At 36.5% G+C, this 25,260-nt stretch overlaps 1 protein-coding gene across 1 annotated transcript in view; it reads left to right on the forward strand.

Moving 5' to 3' along the window:
- Positions 1-21,641, forward strand: part of KBTBD3 (kelch repeat and BTB domain containing 3) — a 52,802-nt gene extending 31,161 nt beyond the window's left edge. The window contains exons 2-3 of the mRNA XM_061142998.1: positions 14,486-14,730; positions 18,036-21,641. Coding sequence (XP_060998981.1) covers positions 14,510-14,730; positions 18,036-19,638 — 1,824 coding nt within the window. The 5' untranslated portion in view covers positions 14,486-14,509 and the 3' untranslated portion in view covers positions 19,639-21,641. The remainder of the gene's footprint in view (positions 1-14,485; positions 14,731-18,035) is intronic.
- Positions 21,642-25,260: the final 3,619 nt, after the last annotated feature.

The raw sequence follows: 25,260 nt of genomic DNA on the forward strand, positions 1-25,260 counted from the left end.
TTTAAGGTCTATAAATAGTTTATTTCTTCCTTTCAAATATGTATGCTTTGTATGGTATTTTCTTGCTTTGGTGTGCTGGCTAGAACTTCCAATATTATGATGAAAGGCAGTGGTAAGAGTGGATATCCTTGTCATTTTTTCTCATCTTAGAACATTCAGTTCCTTGTTGTTGTTCAGTTGCTAAGTCATGTCTGACTCTTTGTGACTTCATGGACTATAGCACGCCAGGCTTCCCTGTCCTTCACTATCTCCCAGACTTTGCTCAAACTCATGTCCATTGAGTCACTGGTGCCATCCAGCTGTCTCATCTGCTGTCACCCCCTTCTCTTCCTGCCCTCAATCTTTCCCAGAATCAGAGTCCTTTCCAGTGAGTCTGCTCTTCACCTCAAGTGACCAAAATATTGGAGCCTCAGCATCCTGTCGTTCCAGGATTGTTCAGGGTTGATTTCCTTTAGGATTGATTGGTTTGACTTCCTGTCCAGCTCTCTTACCCTTTAGTGTATAGTGTTATCGATAAATTTTATTGTAGATGTTCTTTATCAGTTTGAGGAAGTTCTCTATTTCTTATTGGCTGAAGAGTTTTTCTCATTAATAGGTATTGGATTTTTAATGCTTTTACTGTGTTGATTTTCTTTCATAGCATCCTTCAAAGGTGGATTACATCTACTGATACTTGAATATTGAAGTATTCTTACATCCATGGATAACCTACATGGTTGTAATATAAAATTTCTTTTGTTTATTGCTGAACTTTTAAAAAAAATTTTTCCATCATATTTGTGAAGGTATTAATTTATAGTTTGGGCATTTTTTTGTTAGTTTCTTTGGGATGCTACAGTAAAACTGACTTTATAAAATTAATTAAGAAGTATTCCCTCTTTTATATTGTGGAAGAAACTGTATAGATTTAGTATCCATTCTTTAAACTTCTGGAAAACTTAATTTGTTTAATAGTAACATAGCTGTTCAAATTTTATATTTCAGTTTGAGTGAGTTGTTGTAATGTGTGCTTTTTGAGGAATTAGTCCATTTCATCTGTACTATCAAATTGTTATGTGAACAGTTATTTATATTAATAGTGCTCTCTTATCCTTTTGATGTTTACAAGGCCTATAGTAATCCCTTGCTTCATTCCTGACATTAATAATTTGTGCTTTTTTTTCTTTTTCTTTGTCAATCTTGCTGTAGGTTGGTCTACTTTATTGAACTTTTCAAAGAATAAGTTCTTTGTTTCATTATTTTTCTGTGCATTTTAAAATTTTTGATTTCCTAGATATTTGCTCTTCATCATTTCATCTCTCTTGTATACACTGAGTTTATTTTGCTCTTTTTCTAGTTTTCTAAGGTGTGAGCTTCAGTTATTGGTTTGAGACCTTTATTTCATAACATAAGCATTTATTGAGATTAAATTTTCTCTCAGCATTGTTATTAGCTACATCCCACACATTTAAATATATTATATTTTTGTTCCAATTAAATGTATTTTTAAAAAAAATTTCCATTGAGACTTTCTGTTTGCCTCATGGATTGTTAGGAAGTGTGTTATTTCATTTCTAGATGTGGGGGAGATTTTTTTTGTGTGTGTGTGTGGGGGGGGGGGAGATTTTAGTGTTAACTATTCTTAATTTCTAGCCCCACTTCATTGTGGCCATATAACATAGTAGGTGTGTGATTTCAATTCTTTTAAATCATTGGAAGTTTCTTTTTGTGAGTCAGAATATGGTCACCTTTAATATATGTTTCATAGGCGCTTAAAACTGATGTGTATTCTGTTGATTAGATTCTGTTGTTTGCTGGTGTTACCGAGTTCTTATGTATCATTGCTGATTTACTGTTTTCTTGTTCTGTTAATTTTAGGGAGAGAGGTGTTCAGGTCTCCAGCATTTTAGCTATAATAAATACTTTTGTGTGTTCTTTTCAGACCTGTCCTTTTTTGCTTCACATTATTTCAGCTCTTTTGTTTGATATACACACTTTGGTTTATCCTGTCTTCTTGGTGGATTGACCTTATGTGATATATCTCTCTGTCCCTGATACTTTTTCTTGTTGAAGTCTGCTCTATCTGATATTCATATAGCCCCACCTGTTTTCTCTTAATTCATGCTTGTATAGTATATCTATACAATCTATATCTTTCTTTATCCTTTGACTTCTAGGCTACTTGTATCATTCTGTTTGAAGTGACTTACTTGTAAGAAGGATAAAATTGGGGCAACTTAAAAACAAAAATCTCTGCTGTTCTCTGCCTTAAATTGATATATATGTGTGGTGTGTGTGTGTGTGTGTGTGTGTGTGTGTGTACCGTTTACATTTAGTACAGTTGTTGATATTTTAGTACTTAGGTCTGCTTTTTGGTTGTTTGTTTTCTGTTTATTGTTTTTAATTTCTTTTTTTCCTGTCTTCCTGTGGGTTACTTGAACCATTTTTAGGATTCCATCTGCCATTTTCATTTAGCTATAATGACTTTGTGTGTATCTCTTAGTATAGACTCTGTAGTGGTTGTTTTAAGTATTACATCACTTACATATTTTGTACATGCATTCAATCCTCCATAGCCACAGGTTCTGCATCCACAGATTGAAAGGACTGACCATACTTTGCCAGCCATTTTTTAAATTATTTTTTTATTGAAGGATAATTGCTTTAAAGAATTTTGTTTACTGTTAAACCTCAACATGAATCAGTGATAGGTATACATATATCTCCTCCCCTCGGAACCTCCCTCCCATCTCCCTCCCCATCCCACCCCTCTAGGTTGACACAGAGCCCCTGTTTGAGTTTCCTGAGTCATACAACAAATTCCCATTGGCTATCTTTTTTTACATATGGTAATGTAAGTTTCCATTTTACTCTTGCCCTACATCTCACCCTCTCCTCCCTTCTCCCCATGTCTATAAGTCTGTTCTCTATGTTTGTCTCTCTACTGCTGCCCTGTAAATAAATTCTTCAGTACCATTTTTTTAGGTTCCGCATATGTGCATTAGAATACAATATTTATCTTTCTCATTCTGTCCTGCTTCACTCTGTAGGTTCTAAGTTCATCCACCTCATTAGGACTGACTCAGTGCATTCCTTTTTATGGCTGAGTAATATTCCATTGTGTGTATGTACCACAACTTCTTTATCCATTGTCAATGTCAATGGACATCTAGGTTGCTTCCATGTTCTACCTATTGTAAATAGTGCTGCAGTGAACAATGGGATAGATGTTTCTTTTTCAGTTTTGGTTTCCTCAGGGTAAATGCCTAGGAGTGGGATTGTTGGGTCATATGGTGGTTTTATGCCTAGTTTTTAAAGGAATCTCCATACTGTCTTCCATAGTGGCTGTATCACTTTGCATTCCCACCAACAGTGCAAGAGTGTTCCCTTTTTTCCACACCCTCTCCAGCATTTATTGTTTGTAGACCTTTTGATGATGGCCATTCTGACTGGTGTGGGGTGATATCTCACTGTAGTTTTGATTTGCATTTCTCTAGTAATGAGCATGTGGAGCATCTTTTCATGTGTTTGTTAGCCATCTGTATGCCTTCTTTGGAGAAAAGTCTTAGGTCTTTTTCCCACTTTTTGATTGGGTTGTTTGTTTTTCTGGTTTTGAGTTGTATGAGCTTGCTTGTATATTTTGGAAATTTATCCTTTGTCAGTTGTTTCATTTGCTGTTATTTTCTCTATTCTGAGAGTTGTCTTTTCACCTTGCTTATAGTTTCCTTTGCTGTGCAAAAACTTTTAAGTTTAATCAAGTCCTACTTGTTTACTTTTGTTTTTATTATCCATTACTCTAGGAGGGTGGGTCATAGAGAATCTTGCTTCTGCTTATGTTTTCCTCTAAGAGTTTTATAGCTTCTGGTCTTCCATTTAGGTCTTTAATCCATTTTGAGTGTATCTTCGTGTATGGTGTTAGGAAGTGCTCTTATTTCATTCTTTTACATGTATCTGTCCAGTTTTTGCAGCACCATTTACTGAAGAGGCTGTCTTTCCCCATTTTATATTCTTGCCTCCTTTGTCAAAAATAAGGTACCTGTAGGTGCGTGGGTTTATTTCTGGGCTTTCTATCTTGTTTCATTGGTCTGTATTTCTGTTTTTGTGCCAGTGCCATATTGTCTTGATGACTGTAGCTTTGTAGTATAATCTGAAGTCAGGAAGGTTGATTCCTCCAGCTCCATTCTTCTTTCTCAATACTGCTTTGACTATTTGGGGTCTTCGGTGTTTCCATATGAATTGTAATTTTCTGTCCTAGTTCTGTGATAGATGTCATTGGTAGTTTAATAGGGATCACATTGAATCTGTAGATTGCCTTTGGTAGTATAGACATTTTCACAATATTGATTTTTTCTACCCAGCAATGTGGAATATGATGCATCTGTGGACATTGGTATTAGATGGGGTGGAGTGCCTTGGAAGCAGCCCCCTTTGGTTACCAAGGGACCAAGGTATATAATATATATGTGTGCATGCTTCTCTGGTGGCTCAGTAGTCAAGAATCTGCCTGCCATGCAGGAGACACAGGTTCAATTCCTGGGCTGTGATGTTCCTCTGGAGAAGGATATGGCAACCCACCCCAGTATTCTTGCCTGGGAAATCCCATGGACAGAGGAGCCTGGCAGGATACAGTCCATGGGGTTGCAGAAAAGTCAGAAAGAACTTAGGATCTGAACAACAACAATATAATATATACTTTGTAATTGTTCATTAAAGCTTTTCCAAGATCAGTTCAGTCGCTCAGTCGTGTCCAACTCTTTGCGACACCATGGACTGCAGTACATAAGGCATCTTGTCCATCCCCAACTCCTGGAGCTTGCTTAAACTCATGTCCATTGAGTCAGTGATGCCATCCAACCATCTCATCTTCTGTCATCCCCTTCTCCTCCTGCCTTCAGTCTTTCCTAGCATCAGGGTCTTTTCCAGTGAGTCAGTTCTTCACATCAGGTGGCCAAAGTACTGAAGCTTCAGATTTAGCATCAGTCCTTCCACTGAATACTCAGGATTGATTTCCTTTAGGATTAACTGGTTTGATCTCCTTGCAGTCCAAGGGACTCTCAAGAATCTTCTCCAACACCACAGTTCAAAAGCATCAATTCTTCAGCGCTCGGCCTTCTTTATAGTCCAACTCTACATCCATACATGACTACTGGAAAAACCATAACTTTGACACATGGTACTGGCTAAATGTTAGCTCTTGTTATCATCATATATGTCTGTCTTATTCAGAATGACCTTAAATTGTCATGGTTACTTTTGACTACTACATTTATATTTGGATCTTTTGAGCAGTAAGATACTTTGTGAGCTTTCATTTAATATTAAAAATCCAGGGTCAAAATAGTATTGAAAATACCAGGGACTTTGAGTGAAGCAAGCATAGTTCTGTTAGTTTTGTTTCTGAATCTTATTGTTTAATCTTGGCTTCAGTTTCCCATTTTGGAAAACTAATTGTTAATCTTAAAGGATTATGAATATTGAATAAAATAGCTCTATAAATTGCTAATTATAAATTCTAATATTGTCAGGTCTGTTATATCACAAACTATGAAATTTGAGTCTCTAATCATTCATTTATTTATTAATGTTTACGTGTTAATAGGAATGGGAGTTTTACCAGATAGTATTTTTCTTTAGTTTATTGCTTTAAAGGTCCAAAAAGATCTGCACTGATAGGGATGTAAGTTCTTAATTCCCCTTCATGGATCACAGTCTTGTTGTGGTGAAGGGGCTAGCATAACTCAATTAAGATATGAGCCAGGCCATGCAGGGTCACCTAAGATGGATGGGTCATAGTGAATAGTTCTGATAAAACGTGGTCCAGTGGAGGAGGGAGTGGCACCCCACTCCAGCATTCTTGATGTGAGAACCACATGAACAGTATGAAAATGCAAAAAGATATGACACCAAAAGATGAGTCCCCCAGGTCAGAATGTGTCCAGTGGGCTACTGGGGAAGAGCACAGGGTAATTACTAATAGCTCCAGTAAGAATGAAGTGGCTGTGTCCAAGAGGAAACGACAGTCAGTTGTAGACCTCTCTGGTGGTGACAGTAAGTCCAATGAACAGTATATTGCTTAGAAACGTGGAATGTGAGGACCATCAGTCAAGGTAAATTGGACATGGTCAAGTCAACAAGAGGGTCTGAAATGCAGTACTTGGGTGCAATCTCAAAAATAATAGGATGTTCTCGGTTTATTTCCAAGGGACACCAGTATTATAGCAATCCAAATCTGTGCCCCAGCCACTAATGCTGACGAGCTGAAGTTGACCAGTTCTGTGAAGACCTACAAGACTTTCTAGAACTCACACCAAAAAAAAGATGTCATTCTCATCACTGGAGATTGGAATGCAAAAGTAGGAAGTCAAGAGATACCTGAAGTAACAGGCAAGTTTGGCCTTGGAGTGCAAAATGAATCAGGGCAAAGGCTGACAGTTTTGTTAAGACATGCTCATAGCATACACCCTCTTCCAACAACACAAGAGATGACTCTACACATGGACATTACCAAATGGTCAGTAACTAAGGCAGATTGATTATATTCTTGGCAGCCGAAGGTGGAGAAGCTCTATACATACAGCAAAAGCAAGACTTGGAGCTAACTGTGGCTAGATCATGAGCTCCTTATTGCAAAATGCAGGCTTAAATAGAAGAAAGTAGGAAAAGCTACTAGCCCAGTGAGGTATGACCTAAATCAAATCTCTTATGATTGTATGGTGGAGGTGACAAATAGATTCAAGGGATTAGGTCTGGTAGGTAGAGTACCTGAAGAACTATGGACAGAAGTTCATAGTGCTGTACAGGAGGCAGAGACTAAAACCATCCCAGAGAAAAAGAAATGCAAGAAGGCAAAGTGGTTGTCTGAGGAGGCTATACAAAAACAGGCGAAAGGCAAAGGAGAAAGGGAAAGATATACCTAACTGAATGCAGAGTTCATGAAAATAGCAAGGAGGGTTAAGAAGGCCTTCCTGAATAAACAGTGCAAAGAAATAGAGGAAAACAATTGAATGGAAAGGAGATCTTGTCAAGAAAATTGGAGGTATCAAGGGCCCATTTCATAGAAAGATGGGTATAATAAAGGACAGAAGCGGTAAGGGCATAACAGAAACAGAAGAGATTAAAAAAAGGTGGCAAGAATACGCAGAAGAACTATACAAAAAAGATCTTAGTGACCCAGATAACCACAATGGTGTGATCACTCACCTAGAGTCAGACATCCTGGAGTGTGAAGTGAAGTGGGCCTTAGGAAGCATCACTGTGAACAAAGCTAGTGGAGGTGATGGAATTCCAACTGAGCTATTTCAAATCCTAAAAGTTGATGATGTCAAAGTGCTGCACTCAACATGTCAGCAAATTTGAAAAACTCGGCAGTGGCCTCAGGACTGGAAAAGGTCAGTTTTCATTGCAATCCCAAAGAAGGGCAAGCCAAAGAAGATTCAGACTACTGTACAGATGTGCTTATTTCACATGCTAATAGGGTTCTGCTCAAAATCCTTCACGGTAGGCTTCATTAGTACATGAACCGAGAACTTCCAGATGTACAAGCTGCATTTAGAAAAGGCAGAGGAGCCAAAGATCAAATTGCCAGCATTCGTTGGATCATGCAGAAGGCAAGGGAATTCCAGAAAAAAAAAAAAAAAAAAAACCCACATATTTTTTGTTTGACTATGTTAAAGCCTTTGACTATGTAGATCACAACAAGCTGTTGAAAATTCTTATAGAGATGGGAATAACAGACCACCTTACCTGTCTCCTGCAAAACCTATATGCAGGTCAAGAAGCAACAGTTAGAACCAGTCATGGAACAACTGACTGATTTAAATTTGGGAAAGGAACAGGACAAGTCTGTATGTCTCTCTGGTTATTTAACTTCTATGCAGACTACATCATAGGAAGTGGTGGGCTGGATGACTTACAAACTGGAATCAAGATTCCCTGGAGAAACAGCAGCTTCAGATATGCAGATGATACCACTCTTAATGGCAGAAGGTGAAAAGGAACTAAAGAGCCTCTTGATGAAGGTGAAAGGGGAGAGTGAAAAAGCTGGCTTGAACTCAACATTCAAAAAACCTAAGAACTTGGCTTCTGGTCCCATCACTTCATGGCAAATAGAAGGGGAAAAAGTAGAGGCAGTGACAGGTTTTATTTTCTTGGGCTCCAAAATCTCTGTGGACTGAGACTGCAGCCATGAAATGAAAAGATGCTTGCTCCTTGTAAGAAAAGCTGTCATAAACCATGTCAGCATATTAAAAAAGCAGAGACATCACTTTGCCAACAAAGGATGTCTAGTCAAAGCTATGGTTTTTCTAGTAGTCATGTCCCGATGTGAGAGTTGGACCATAAAGAAGGCTGATCACCGAAAAATTGATGCTTTTAAATTGTGCTGGAGAAGTCTCCTGAGAGTCCCTTGGACAGCAAGGAGATCAAGCCAGTCAATCCTAAAGGAAATCAGTCCTGAATATTCATTCAGACTGATGTTGAAGCTGAAGCTTCAATACTTTGGCCACCTGATGGGAAAGCTGACTCACGGGAAACAACACTGATGCTGGGAAAGATTGACAGCAGGAGCAGAAGGGGGCAGCAGAGGATGAGTTGGTTAGATATCATCACCGACTCACTGTATTTGAATTTGAGCAAAGTCTGGGAGATAGTGAAGGACAAGGAAGTCTGGAGTTCTGTATTCCATGTGGTTGCAAAGTGTCAGATTCAACTTTTGACTGAAGAATAACAATAAAATGTGCTTAATTTAGATTGCTGTAATCATAAAAATTTTTCCTCCACTTTCCCCCCTTTCTTCTCAGTGTATTTGCATGCTTAAATTTCTCCCATCTAAGCAAAACAAAATTCCTAAGGATATACATGGTCCTCTTGTTCCAACCTCACTGAACTTAAAAAAAACTTTATATAAAATATGTTCATTATCCTCTCTTAAAACCACTATAATCTGGCCTCTCCCTATCCCACCCTCAAACCATCAGTGACTTCTTTTCATTCCTTACCTTACCTAAACTTTTTCAGCCTTTGATTATATGGGAGTTACTTCATTTTTGAAATTCTCCTCCTATGGCTTCCACCATCTCTCCCAATTAGTTTTCCTTCATTTCTCTCCCTGTTCTTTTTATGTTTTTTCTCAGCTCTAGAACTTTTTCACCTGTGTCTTCTGTGATTTTGTAGTTATTAGAAAAGGAGGAAAAACATGCATATTTTATAAACATAGTTTTACAGGTGACTTAAGAAGTATGCCTTGTGAGGTAAGAAATTACCATTGAAACAATAGCCATATATAATTATTGGTAGAAAGATTTCATACCCTGCTCTAACTTGGAATATGTTTTTATCCTAGATCAGATATTACCAACATTCTTTTTTGTTGTTGTTTTGTTTGGCTGCAACATACGGCTTGGGGAAATCTTAGTTCCTCACCAAGGATTGAACCCAGGACCCAGCAGTGAAAGCAGAGTCAACCACTGGACTACTAGGGAATTAACCTCAACAGTCTTAAGTACAGATTTGCACCATTCTGATGATTTTCTCTGTAGCCCACTCTAACTTGGAATATTCTTTTGCATCCTAGATAGGATATTATCAACATTCTTAAGATTTGCACTGTTTGCACTGTTGTGATGACTTGGCACTGGGTGCCCAGACATTTGGTCAGATGGTTATTCTGGGTATCTCTGAGGGTGTTTCTGGATAAGATTAACACTTGAGTAGATAGACTGAGTAAATTATTGCCACTTCTAATGCATGTGGGCCTCATCCAGTCAATTGAAGACCTGAATAGAACATTAGTCATTTTCTGCCTTTGGCCTTGAACTGAAAAATAATCTCTTCCTAGGTTTCCAGCCTGCCAGCTTTCAGAGTAGAATTGACACCATCAGCTGTCCTGGTTCTTAGGCCTTTGGATTCAAAGTGAAACTACACCATTGGCTGTTCTGAGTCTCTGACTAGCCAACCTTAATCTTGGGACCCCACAATTTTGTGAGCCAATTATGTGTATTTATGTGCATATATGCTATATTTACATACACGCACATACATATACACACACAACCCACACAAATATAGCACATATCAGTTCAGTTCAGTTCAGTCGCTCAGTCATGTCCGACTCTTTGCAACCCCATGAATCGCAGCACGCCAGGCCTCCCTGTCCATCACCAACTCCCGGAGTTTACTCAGACTCATGCCCATCGAGTCAGTGATGCCATCCAGCCATCTCATCCTCTGTCGTCCCCTTCTCCTCCTGCCCCCAATCCCTCCCAGCATCAGGGTCTTTTCCAATGAGTCAACTCTTCACATGAGGTGGCCAGAGTATTGGACTTTCAGCTTCAGCATCAGTCCTTCCAATGAACACCCAGGACTGATCTCCTTTAGGATGGACTAGTTGGATCTCCTTGCAGTTGAAGGGACTCTCAAGAGTCTTCTCCAACACCACAGTTCAAAAGCATCAATTTTTCAGTGCTCAGCTTTCTTCACAGTCCCAACTCTCAACTCTCTCATTCATACATGACCACTGGAAAACCATAGCCTTGACCAGACGGACGTTTGTTGGCAAAGTAATGTCTCTTCTTTTTAATAGGCCATCTAGGTTGGTCATGACTTTCCTTCCCAGGAGTAAGCGTCTTTTAATTTCATGGCTGCAGTCACCATCCGCAGTGATTTTGGAACCCCAAAAAATAAAGTCTGACACTGTTTCTACTGTTTCCCCACCTTATTTCCCATGAGGTGATGGGACCAGATGCCATGATCTTAGTTTTCTGAACGTTAAGCTTTAAGCCAACTTTTTCACTCTCTTCTTTCACTTTCATCAAGAGGCTTTTCAGTTCCTCTTCACTCTCTGCCATAAGGGTGGTGTCATCTGCATATCTGAGGTTATTGATAGTTCTCCCGGCAATCTTGATTCCAGCTTACCAGTAGTTATATATATATAACAAATAAGCTTATAGCCAAATATATGGCCTATTGGTTTTTTTTCTCTGAAGAACTCTAATACAACTGTTTTCTGTCTTACGTTTCTTTGCAACTGCTCCCAAGCCTCTTATTATCTTTCTCCCTTTATGACACTTCATTCTTTGTGTTTATTTGTTTGTAAGCTCAATTATATTGACAACAAATATTCTCAGTTCTTTTCCTCAAAATGGCAGGCTCTCTTCCTTTACTTTTGAGAGTATCTGCCAGATACCCAAGATAGAATAGTCATAATGTGTCTGTTATTTGACGTCCCATATAAATGGTAGCTATATCTGTGCTTTTCCTCAAGACGGTGTAGTTCTTGGGCACATAGCAGAAGTGCTCTATATGGACTTCCCATTTTGTCACACGGAATTAAGAAGATGTATCCTTAAGGAGCAAGCTTTAATAAAATCTGGAATTTTTAGCACTTTACTGCGGACAATTTTAAGTGAAGTTGACTTTTCCCCCCTTCCGAGTGCTTGGGGTGAAGAATACAATAAATAGGTGTATTCCTTGATGGTAGCAATTTCATTCACATTTCTTTTGTTCCATTAGTGCAAGTGTCAGAATAGTGAGAAAAATAACTACTTAATGTTTGTATGAAAATAGTTTTAATTTCACAGACTCCTGAGAGGGTTTCAGGGAGTCTTGGTAGTCCATGGGCTAGAGAAACAGTTGGAGATGCTGTCTCACAGAATAGACGTGGTTGCTGATGATGAATTTGGGTGATACCTGACCTTCTTTCTCTCCCTTCTTGTGATTTTTTTCCATGATTTGTCAGCAGCTGCAGTTCCATCAGATGCTTGTAGCATCTCTCTAAACGAGAGTGGCAGAACAAATTCACCATTTGTTCCTTCGTATTGTGTGTTGTGCATCTGCTTTGTTTGATCTTAGAAATTTGAAACCAGTAATGTCCTTTGAGACTTTATTTCCTAGATGGTGACAGTAAGGTTCTAAGATTTGGGGGTCAGAGAGAAAACAATAGCAACCTGGAAACAAAGCTTTGACCTGGCTAGAGTAAAACCGTGACTATTGGCACTCACATTTAGAGCCATTCCTTGAATATGTTTTTTTCCAGAGCTATTTGTCATCATTACTGTGCCTTCCAACTTGTAAGGAGCTGATTTGGAATTTTCCTAAATTCAGATTTACAACATTTGGTAATAACATCGAACTTGGAGGCACTCAGAAAGTGAGGCATTTTGTCAGAATCAGAAACAGTTCTACTTCCCAAGGCCTGTAATCACCCAATTTGAAACTCTTTGCGTACTGGCAATATATTAAAGCATGTGTAGCATGCACAGAAGTGAAAATGGAAATTTACTACAGGAATCCTCAGTTTATTATATGTCATGATCCTGTACCTAAATCTGCAGAATGGGGCATCCATTTTTTATACCCTTAAAGATACTGTTTTTGAAAGTTTCCCTTTTTTCATCTCTACCTATTTGACTTCCATATTCTTTCATTTCCACAGAAGTTCACTCCCACCTTCATTCTTAATATATCTCCCTCCTTATAGTTACTCAGAACACTGCTCACAAAATGACTGCAGGTAACTTATTTTTCCAATACTTACTGCAAATTGCATCATATTACTGCCTCCTGCACATGCATGCACACGCACTCTTAACACAGGCACATTATTTTATAGTACATCAGCTAGGCAGTAACTTTCTGTGATGATGAAAATACTCCTCTTTGCTGTATAATACAATACACTACAGTAACCATTGGCCACATGTATTAATGTTCTCCAGAGAAACAGAGCCAATTGGAGGGAAGATAGATAGATTGATTTACTCTGTAGAGTTGGCTTATATGCTCATGGAATCTGAGCAGTCCTAACATCAGAAAACTGCTTTTAGTAGTAAAACTAGCAGTAAAGTTGTAATACAAGTTTTAGTACAAAGGAAGAAGTCTGATACCCCAACTCAAACACAATCTGGCAGAGAGAAAAAATTCTTTCATGCTGGACCTTTTGTTCTTTGCAGGCCTTTAATGGATTCGGTGAGTTCCATTCACGTTAAGTAAAGCAACCTGCTTTCCTCAGTCTGCTAATTCAGATGTTAGTCTCATCCAAAGACACCTTCACAGACATACCCAGATACAAGGTTTAGCCAAATATCTGTGTACACCCATGGCCCAATTAAGTTGACACATAAAAGTAACCATCATTACATATAGCTACTGACTACTTAAAATATGGCTAGACCAAGGAACTAAACTTTTAATTTTTATTTAATTTTAAATAGTTTAAATGCAAATTGGTATACATGGCTAATGCTTACATTTTGGATAACACAGAGATGATTGTCTCAGTCTTAGAATGAAGCTTTGATTGATGTTGTAGGACAATTCAGACTACTTCTCCAGTGTCTAGCTTTCACTTGGGCCTGAAACTCCTCCTCTAGAACACAGCTACCATGTAAGAAGTCTAGCTACCCTGAGACTGCCATGCTGTGAGGAAGTATTAAGCCAGTCACATGGGTAGAGTGCATCGAGAGGGAGAGAGCCCTGTCTGTCCTGGCTGTCCATCCCATCTGAGGGAGGTGTGAGCGAGGAAATCGTACGGGACCTCTCACCCAGGTTAGTTAGGCCTTCAGGTGAGCTGCCACCTGACCCTGACCCAGTCAGGCCTTCAGCCAGAGCTGCCACCTGACTGACCATATGAAAGCCTGCAAATAAGCAGCTGCATCTAACCCTGCAGAACCATAAGAGAATAAGTTGTCTTAAGCCACTAAGTTTTGGGGTGATTTGCAAAGCAATAAATAACCAGAACAGAAGTATGCTAAGGAATCAAGGTTTCCTATTTCTCTGACTCACCTAGATCCCAGTCTTACTGTCTGTCTGTTTCCTACTTTCTTGCTTTTTGTGCTATAAACTTTTATGCTCAAAACTAAATTTGCAGTTTGGGAAAGTCACAGTTAATCTGGCCTTCAACTATCTTGGATTTCTGACCTCATTTAAAAGGCTTTCCTGCTTTCAAATAGGAGAGCTTGAACCAATGTTGACTTTTCTTTCCTTACTAAAGGCTATAACCAGTTAATTTAACACCTTTTTGTTTTTCAACCAGTTTTTTAAAAGTGTAATCCCAGAAGGCATATACCTGTGCTTCAATATCAACATTTTGACATCTGATTTGCTACCAGAAGGAAAAGGATGGGAGCGGAGAGGGGTGTGTTGGATAGATACTCAAATGATACCTGCTTATAAAAGCAATACCTCTTATATGTAACAAGGCTAGACATGTAGTCAGATTCTATGTCAGTTTTTAATACAACTTGTAATTGTGCTATTTAATGCAATTATACAGCCTTGAACTTTATCCCTAAATAACTTACTTTTTATTTCAGTGAACTCAATATTTATAAAAATTTAAAAGGAATGCACTGTTAAATGTCATGAAAACAAGTGTGTGGGACAAGATTTACCATTATGATTGTTTTTAATGAGCATTTTTTTGTGATTTACACTAAGAGGGCAAATTTTAGATCTGAAAATTCATTAAGACTCTGCTAAATCAGTGATTTGTTTTTTTTTTTCCTTCTAGTTCTAAGAACAGATAGAAGTGGCTATGGATAATTCATATGATTTCAAACAAAAAGGTTCATGTAATGGAATTCCATCTGAGAAGAAAAACAACTTCCTTGTGTCAGAAGATCATGGACAGAAAATCTTAAGTATACTACAGAATTTTCGAGAACAAAATATCTTTTATGATTTCAAAATAATCATGAAAGATGAAATAATCCCATGTCATCGTTGTGTGTTAGCAGCATGCAGTGACTTTTTCAGGTACTTTACCTTGTCTATCTATCCCTCAGACTTTATGATACCACTAATTAAGTTATTTTTATGACTGTAACTCAATTTTTCCCCTACAGAGCATGGAATAGTAATCTTTAATACTTAAAAAGAGATACTTAGGACCTAGATTAACTAATGATTTTTTTTAATATGAAAATATAAGACTACCTTTTTAAAATCTCAAGTCTTCCCAGGCTAGGATTTCCCAGAGTTAAACACTAGTCCTTATTGTTCTGGGGGAAAAAAAAATTGTTTTGATGTGGGGTCAGTTTTGTTTGGAAGGTCCCCTGCACTGTATAATTTGGCAAAAGAGGAAAGGATAGACTGAGCAGAAATGGAAGCCAAGCTCAAAGAAAATGAGGCATCTGAGAAAAAAATACATTTTGGACATGGGTTGTATCCCATGGATTGTCCAGGGAAGAGGGACTCTAATGTGGAGAGTTTCTCTTCTCTTTAGCCTGGATCGTCCTAAAATGGGGAAAACTTCCAGAGCCATTTCTGGAGAACACTCAACTTCTTCTGATTCTAATTCTGAGTATAATTCAGTTCCTTAAGTAGATCATCCTACAAGGAATGCACTAGTCATAACACTGTTAGAATTCACTGTGATGACAATGGGTTTCTGATTCTTTGTGGTTAAGGGTCAGACACATGACCTTAATATTGTGGTAACTGTATGAAGGTAATACCTCTGAGACCTATTCATCAGACAGGCAAACCTCTCTTGCTGACATCCTAACCTTCAGCCCTCCTAGTCATACTTTAATAAACTTAAATCCTAATTGCAGTATTTTGCATTAAGTTCAGTTTTAGAAGCAATTCTAAGTAAGCAGAGTTTAAATCTCTAACAAACTTGATAAAAAAGAGCAAGATATAGGATATAAAAACATCTAGATACAAGTTAACTTATACTGGTTTTAATCCTTAATTTAACTCTTGTTTTACTACCAACATATAATTAAGCCATACCCTTATTGTCAAGATTAAATCTTATAGGTTGTCCTTCATTCAGCAAGTTTATTGATATCTACTACTCACTAAACACTTTTTTTCACCTTTTTTCTTTTTGATTGCCCTATGTGGCATGTGGGATCTTAGTTCCCTGACCAGGAATCAAACCGTGCCCTCTGCATTGAAAGCGTAGAGTCTTATCCACGTAACCACCAGTGGAAGTCACTAAACACCAGTTTCTTTAGGGTTTCCTGCTTTGAATTTGAGAGCAGTGGCTCAGTGCTACATCACAGTGTACTGAGGACAAGAAGAACTACACCTTTTACTAGCTTTTTGCCTAACTAGACTATATGTCTTTATGTATTCTTTTCATTTCTTCTCTCAGGTAACGTAAGTTATTCTTCTTCAGCCTTCACTGGGGCCCTGACTGGCCTTATGCTCGCCCATTTTCAGGTTCCACTAGTTTCTTTCCACCTCCTTTTGAATTTAGTTTTTCTTCCAAGGAAGTCTTTTTGTTCCCTTATCCTTCATATCACCTCTTCATTAGAGAAAGCAGTACAGTGTAACTGAATACTTTAAAGATGAATAGGATGAAGTATAAAAATATGATATTACATGTGTCTTCTCAGAGACAATGTGGAAGCTGATGATAAATTAGAAATGCATACGATTTTAGAAAACTTCTTCCTTAAAATGATAGTAACAGCTAATATGCTCAGTGCTCAGTTGCTATGCAACCCCATGGTCTGTAGCTCTCCAGGCTCCTCTGTCCATGGAGTTTTTCAGGCAAGAATACTACAGTGGGTTGCCATTTCCTACTCTGATAACAGCTAATATTTTGCAGCAGTTAGCTTAGTTGTTCCTCTCATAACTCGGTGGCATAGGTGCTCCTAGTATCCCCATTTTCAGAAGAATTTGAAGCATGATTAAGTTGTTACCTCCCCAAAGTCACACAGTTATTAATAAGGCAGCCCTGTTCTAGAGGCCACACTCTTATTATTAACTTAAACTGACTATAAATATCTTAATAATCTAATACAATTATCACCACAGGTTAATGTTTCTAAGTTGATCACATTATTGAAATATCCTTCACAATGTGGAACATGTATAAATTTTTGTAACCATGTTTATTTGTTATTATATTAAGAAGTATTGAATATCCCTAGTAGAAAGGGACTTTATCATCATTTTCCTAAGGAGTGTTCTGTATTTGGAAGCCTCCTCTTATTTTTCAGGTGGACACTAGTGTTTCTTTAGTAGCTTTAGTTACTCTCTAGAATAAGTTTTAATAATGAAATTTAGTTTTCCCTCAGAGTACTACTTGGGGGCTTCCCTCATAGCTCAGATGGTAAAGAATCCACCTGCAGTGCTGGAGATGTAGGTTTGAAACCTGGGTTGGGCAGATACCCTGGAGGAAGAAATGGCAACCCACCCCAGTATTCTTACCTGGGACATCCCATGGACAGAGGAGGCTGACGAGCTACAGTCCATGGAGTTGCAGAGAGTCTAACACACTAACCAACTAAGCATGCCTGCAGAGTACTTGGGCACTGCTCACAAAGGTATCCTGGACAGTACTGGTACAAAAACAAACCAGTGTTAAACCAGGCCCAAAGTCAGATGATCTTTAGTCTTAATGAATGTTCAACTGGCAGTCTTTAGTTCTTTGTGTAGCTCTTTCTTCTTTAACCTTAATTTTTATTTGCAGTTCTACTGAAAACCATCCTAATGGGTTTGTTTAAAGTGTAAAAATTAGTAACTCTGGATATAAAGTTAATTAAGGATGGATGGCAATATTGTTCTTACCAAAGCCAGTTGTGAAATATATCCTGCCTAAACATTTCCAAATAATTTATATTTTTGCTTAAAATGAGCCAAAAATGTTCCCAGTTTCTTAGAATGGTATCAATTTTACCAGGTGGGATAATGTATATGTAAGTTTATCCTATATTTTAAGTAATTTTAGTTATCACTTGCAGAGTTGATACTAAATTAACCCATAGGTAAATAAATTCAGCCATTAGATTTTACCCCAGTTTTATGAATAATATATAAGAACATCAAGTCAGACACAAAATTTGAATCTTTTGATAGCCTTTGGATTCATTGCTATGGCTTAGCTGTAATCTATATATTTTTCAGTGTGGTATTGTGTAATATGTGTATTTTATAGATAAATAATATGGTCTCAATTTATTAGGATGCTTTAAAAATGTATTTTGTAAATATATTTTATATCAACCTAAGACTGAAGGAAACTTCTTTAAGGTCATATTGAAAATTATCTTGGAATAAAATATTCCTGTTTATTTGTTCTTCTGTGTTCTTCATTTTTGCAGGGCTATGTTTGAAGTAAACATGAAAGAAAGAGATGGTGGAAGTGTTACCATTACTAATTTGTCCTCCAAAGCAGTAAAAGCATTTCTTGATTATGCCTATACTGGAAAAACAAAGATAACAGATGATAATGTGGAAATGTTCTTCCAGTTGTCATCATTTCTTCAAGTTTCCTTCCTATCCAAAGCTTGCAGTGACTTTTTAATAAAAAGTATTAATCTTGTCAATTGTTTACAGTTATTATCTATATCAGATAGCTATGGTTCTGCCCGTTTGTTTGACCATGCTTTATACTTTGTCCAACATCACTTTTCTTTATTATTTAAATCCAGTGATTTCTTAGAGATGAATTTTGGAGTACTGCAAAAGTGTCTGGAATCAGATGAATTAGATGTTCCTGAAGAAGAAACTGTACTGAAAGTTGTCCTTAGTTGGACTAAACATAACTTAGAATCAAGGCAAAAACATCTGCCTTATTTGATTAAAAAAGTAAGATTATGTCAGTTATCTGAGGAGACACTTCAAGATTGTCTACTCAATGAAGAGTGTTTACTCAAAAGCACAAACTGTTTTGACATAATCATGGATGCAATTAAGTGTGTGCAAGGTTCTGGTGGACTTTTCCCTGATGCTCGACCATCCACAACTGAAAAATACATATTTGTTCACAAAACTGAGGAAAATGGAGAAGCTCAATATACGTTTTGCTATAATATTAAAAGTGATTCATGGAAGATACTGCCACAGTCACACCTGATTGATTTGCCCGGATCTAGTCTATCTAGTTACGGGGAGAAAATATTCTTGACAGGTGGTTGCAAAGGGCCATGTTGTAGAACAGTTCGGCTTCATATTGCAGAATCATATCATGATGCCACTGATCAAACCTGGTGCTACTGTCCAGTCAAAAATGATTTTTTCCTGGTATCAACTATGAAAACACCAAGAACCATGCATACATCAGTTATGGCTCTCAATAAATTATTTGTCATAGGTGGAAAAACTAGAGGATCTCAGGACATTAAAAGTCTCTTAGATGTTGAATCTTACAATCCTCTTTCCAAAGAATGGGTGTCTGTTAGCCCATTACCCAGGGGCATATACTATCCTGAAGCAAGTGCATGCCAAAATGTAATTTATGTTCTTGGATCAGAGGTAGAAATTACAGATGCTTTTAACCCATCACTTGATTGCTTTTTCAACTACAATGCTACAACTGATCAGTGGTCTGAACTAGTAGCAGAGTTTGGGCAGTTTTTTCATGCAACATTAATTAAAGCTGTCCCAGTAAACTGCACACTCTATATATGTGACCTTTCCACTTACAAGGTTTATAGTTTTTGTCCAGATACTTGTGTTTGGAAGGGTGAAGGATCTTTTGAATGTGCAGGCTTCAATGCAGGTGCAGTTGGAATTGAAGATAAAATTTATATATTAGGTGGTGATTATGCACCAGATGAAATCACAGATGAAGTTCAGGTCTACCACAGCAGCAGGTCTGAGTGGGAAGAAGTTTCACCAATGCCAAGAGCCTTAACTGAATTTTACTGCCAAGTGATTCAGTTTAATAAATACAGAGACCCATGGTTTTCTAATCATTTCTAAAAGTTGTGTATGATTAGACATTTTAAAGCAATTGCAGTTCTAGAAGCCTGCAGTAAATTTATTAACTTTAATTATTGGTAAAAAGGTCTTTACAGCTTAGTAAGATAAAATACACCTTCTATAAGAGAATTACTGTGAATGTATACCATATTAGAGAAATACTATGAATGTATACTATATATGAATTAGCAGTTCCCAGAAACTTTAAAATACACAATACATTTTACCAAAAGCTGTATTTAATTTAATCTTGGAGAATCTAGGATATTAGTATTTTCATATGTAAGTAAAACTCAGGCTTTGATGTTTTGATTCTTAAAGTACTTTATCCATGACAGAAAAACAAATCACACTTCACAGAACTGTACAATGTAAATGAGAGAAGTCTCTTTAGATAGTAAAAATGACTTATTTATACTATATTATATGAAGTGTAAAATATATTAAAGATGAGAATCCTATCTTGTTACTACAGGTATAAGAGTAGTTGAATTACTATTTTTTCTGATCATTGGTTAGCTATTTTTAAGCCCTTTCTTTTCTTTCACTTATTTTTCAGTCAGAAAATTTTCTGAAATGTATTTCCCCAGCTTTCTAAAACTGTACACTAAACATGTTTTAATTTTTTGATTCAACTCTTCAGTAAGAGTATAGTGTACTGTAATGCTGTTGGCAGTTACTGAAATGTCTTAAATTTTGCATATTCTATTAGTTTTTAGTGTTAGTTGGTCTCAGTTTTTACAGGTATTTTATTTTCTGGCTCAAGCTCAGTAAATTAACTTTCTTAATTTATTTAATCAGTTCAAGTTATACCTGACCTGATTTTATCTTGACATGTAACCCTTTTAGTGATGTTCTTGGATTCTGGGATGGTGGTCCTAAAATACTTTTCCATATCATTGCTGGCTCCCAATGTAAGCGAGGACATAGAAAATCTGACCTCTAGATAAGTGGACCACTATTGCTGGCATTTCTTAGGCTTTTGCATGTACACATTTGAGTTGCAGTAAGAAATTTAAACGCTTCAGTTAGCACCGTGTCAGTTTTCTGTGATGGTGTATACCCTCTGTAAAGTGCTGTGTATGTTTTCTTCAGCAAATTATTCATAGTGAATTATTTACTAATTTAAAAATGTGACTGGGCTCTTGGTATTCATAGTAGATATGTGAAACTTGTAACTTATTAGATGTTTAATCATCTCTCACCCAAACAGTGAAAGAGAATCATCCTTGTTCTCAGCTAAGATGATTCTGCCTTGTAAGAGGATATGTTTCTTTAATCAGTTTTAACGATACAGGTATTTTAGGTTTTAGGACCTGATTTATATCTCAGGTAATGTGTAGATTATATTTCTCTGGAATCAAATGAAGTTTCCCATACACTGTAGTAAATGTTAATCTGTTGTAAATATTCTTTAGAAGTGGAAATATACCTAAATGAAGGTCCTTTTATTTTACCATATAAATTTATACAATCATAAATTTCAAATATATTTTTCAAAATGAAACAGAATGTTAGACTAAATTATCATGCAATTCCAAAATCAGGGATGGTCCGTAATCAGACGATAGTTGCATAAAAATTCTGTAGAATTGGTAACTTCCTCCATACCTACCTTTGTTGGCTCTGCCCTTCTCTCTCTCTCTCTCTCTGTGGGTGTGTATATGTGTGTTGGGTGCGTAAGAAAGAAAGAAAATTCAGTGGAGGCTTTGTGTGTGAATGTGGCACTTTGAAAACAAGTTATTTGAAAAAGACCATAACACAGTGGGTGACTAAATTGTTAATTTAAACACATATAAACAAATATTTCGAGAAAGGAGCAACTAAAGCAAAATAGAATCCCTTCCTGATGTTTTATTATTATATCTTGATTTCTACCATTCTTTTCACTGGCCAGTGATTTTTTTAATTTTTATTTTTACTTGAAGGATAATTACAATGTGGTGATGGTTTCTGCCCCACATCAACATGAGTCAGCCATAGGCATATATATGTCCCCTCCCTCTCGAGCCTTCCTCCCACCTCCCTCCACACCCCACCCCTCTGGGTTGTCACAGAGCAACCATGGCCATTGGTTCCTGATGTTACTAGAAGTATCCTTGTTACCAAGGCATAAGTAGCTCCCTCTGCATTTGATTTAAAACACTTTTCAATGCACAAGGCTTTCTTGCCTTAGTTTCCACAATTGCTGCAGGAAACTTGTTGATCGCTTTTCACTTACTGTCACCCCTTTTACATCTGTACCTGAGTGTTCTTAATCAGTTATAACTTAAAAAAGTAGTCTGTCTAGTCATAAAACCTCAAACTCTTCCTTTACTTACTGTTCTTTTTCCTTGACATTATAGTAGTCTGTGCTGAGCTTGGCTCTCTTGGCAGTTAATCTTGTTGTCTCCAATTTTGCATCATCTGGTAAAGGGAACACTTTCATTTGATCTACTGAAAGGTTATTGAAAAATGGTTCTGGGTGTTCAAAATCCTCAAGGAACTCAGGCACATGTATGCATGGTCAGTGAGTTAACTAGTATCATTCTGATCTTGCCAGTCACTTTGGCTTCACCAAGAACCACATATGTTATTTCTGGCCTGACCCTCTATTCTCGATCTTTTGCAAGTCTCAGTGATCTTTCAAGTCTATTCTGCTACCCAGGAGGAGCCATTTTTCCTATCTGTAAGATTAGAAAACAATACCCCTTTATGACTTCTTCCCTTAGTCTTTTTTTTTTCTTTAAAGATTCCTTTCCTTTCATTATCATCCTTCAGTCTGCTGCATTGTAAGAGACAAAATAATTAAGCTCATTATCCAGATTGCTTTCATTCTTGTAGCAAAATTCTAAGTAACATTTCCAAATTTTTTATCATTTGTCCTGGTAAATGGATTATGCATGCAAAAAAAAATTGCAGTATTGTAATATCGTAGTGTCTGCTAAAATTGAAAGTAGTTACGTGTCATTATTAAACATAAAAAATTAAATTCAACATTTATATGATATCAAAGTTAATGAACATTCTTAGAACTATCTTCAAACTTGATTTATAATGTAGAGCACCTGTTCATCTATTGCCTGTGAAACAAAAGCAGTATGAAGAATATTTGCATAATCAAATTAACTGCATTCATATAATACTCAATGTTGGTTTGGGGAGTGAAAGCAGTCTTTATCACAACAGTATTCATTATATGTTACTCTTGAAAGCTAGAATATTATTTGAGAGCAACCACATCCTGCAACATGATTCCATTTTCCCCAGATACCAAGAAGAGCAATTGAATATGTGTTCAGGGTACCTAAAAGAAGGCATCTGACTTGAAAATCAGAGTCAAATATAGAGGGAGACATCTATTTATCGTTTAAGAGTTGGAAGCAGTAAATGTAATGGTTAAATATATTGTTGAATATACTTTGGATCATCACTCTCAGTTTACTTGGATCCAGTGTTTGGAAACCCATATATTTAGAATTGAATGTGTAAGAACAAAAAATGCCTTCCAATGGGCAGCTCTTAAGAGCAATCTAAAAACGAAGGCTAAAGTTTATAAGGAAGCCAGTTTCTGTTCAACATAACAAAATTCACTCCACTTTATAAAGCCATATTTGGAATAAGCCTAAATATCAAACACTGGCATGTGGCAGAGAACTAGCCCAAATATATTCTTACACAGGAGTGTACCAAAGATTTCTATATTTTATTTGCACATTTTGATTGTAATATTTTTCTGCCTTTTGACTAATTGCTTCCTCCAGTTTGTTTAGCATTTAGGCATTCTGAATTACTTGATTTTAATGTCTGCATACTCAAGATTTCAGTAAGATGTGAGTCATAAAATTACATCATTTTAGGAGCATTCTTGTTGAAGGAAATTCGTTCTTTTTTTTTTTAAATCACTTAGGAAAAACTCTGTAAAGGGTGTGGACATTTATAGTGAGCTGCTAATAGGGATTTCTCCTTCTGTTTACTATAAATGCACATTTGTTTTACAGTGAATAGAAACTGAAAGACCATTACCTAAAATTTTGTCCTGCATTATTATTGTTCTTATTTCACTGCAAATGTAGCTATATAGCTATATGTAGTGAATCTAGATGAAGATTATGTAACTTGAAAGATATCTTTAATTTTTAAAAATCTATGTTTACAAATAAATTATATTTGATTAAGATGATTAAATTTATAAATAGGGGTTTTAATCACAGCATGGTATTACACACTGATCAAGAGGTAACTTTTCTAAATCATAGATTCGTACTCAAACTTGAAGATAACCTTAGAATCTAATACAGCTTCCAGCCTTGTATAGAAAACCACTCTAAATTCTAAAATACCCTTGATAGACGATTTTCCTTTCAAATTCTAATTCAGTTCTTTCAGGGTAAAGTGCTCACTACCTCCATTTTTAAACAGTTCTATTAGAAAGTTCTTCCTAAGGTTGAAAGCAACTCTGCCTCCCTGTAATAACTTTCAGTCCTTGATTTTAGGTTGCTGTCTCCATAAGTATTGGAAATAGCATGTTTTCCATTCCTCTAAAATCAGTTCTCACTTTCCTTGTTGTTCAAATGCTTAGCACTTTAAAACTTGCCACAGTGGCCAAGGTTACATACCTTGTACATGTACATTTGCCTCAGAAAAATCCATCCTAGCTCTGTTGATTTTTTGGTGTGTTGAGCATGATGAGCATTGCATAATCTTCTAATAAAGCAAGCACTTCATTCCCTTAATCAGTTTTTATAAACTCAGTGTGAGCTAGAGCCTTGCTGTTTCTCCTTCTATTGACTGTCAACATAATCACAAACATGTTTCCTGGGAGAGGAATTCTGAAGCCAGATTTTAATGTCTTTTGTTGTCATTAGATACGGTTTTCAGAATTTTAATAATACTTCTGAAAGAGACTAAACCATATACAAAAAATAGAAACCAAAGCAGTCACTAACTAGCTCAACAAATTATGTTGTTGTTTCCAAGGGTAACAAGGTTGCCGGAATTACTTAAAGAGTACAATTCTCTGAGTATTACGTTGTAGTGTAAATACTTGTTTACATATCTATCTTATTTAATTGGAAACTCTTAGGAGTAGGGATATTATCATTTCTGGACCTAGCAATTAGCACAATGCTTGCATATTAATAAGGCATCTAATAAGCTAACATTCTATCAAGCCAATATAGGAAGCAAAATTTATTATAGTTTTATTGTTTCTGAATGGGTTAGACAACTGCATATTTTGCAATTTTCATGTACAAAAAATTGATTTACATTAGGATTTTACATTTAAGAATGCTGCACATTGTACTTTAGTTATCAATGTATGTGTTAATTCTTTTTGTAATACTTGATATCCTTATGTTAAAAGTCTGGGTTAGCTAATTTATACAACTTTTTGTTAGTATATGTTGTATATCTTTGTTAGTATATGGAAAAATTAATAATGAAGTACTTTTTATTTGAGAATGAAATTGCATTACACAGTACATTGCCCACATTTGGAGAACATGTATAGTTGGTTGTATAGTTGTGTTGTATATGTATATTTGGTACTTGAAAGTGAAATTATACTTTCAAAGTAATTCATTGAATTTTTTTAGTGCTTAAGGACTATTTGTTCTTGAATTTTAATTATAATGTTTA

The sequence above is a fragment of the Dama dama genome, chromosome 1 (assembly GCF_033118175.1).
Source record: "Dama dama isolate Ldn47 chromosome 1, ASM3311817v1, whole genome shotgun sequence".
Taxonomy (NCBI): Eukaryota; Metazoa; Chordata; class Mammalia; order Artiodactyla; family Cervidae; genus Dama; species Dama dama.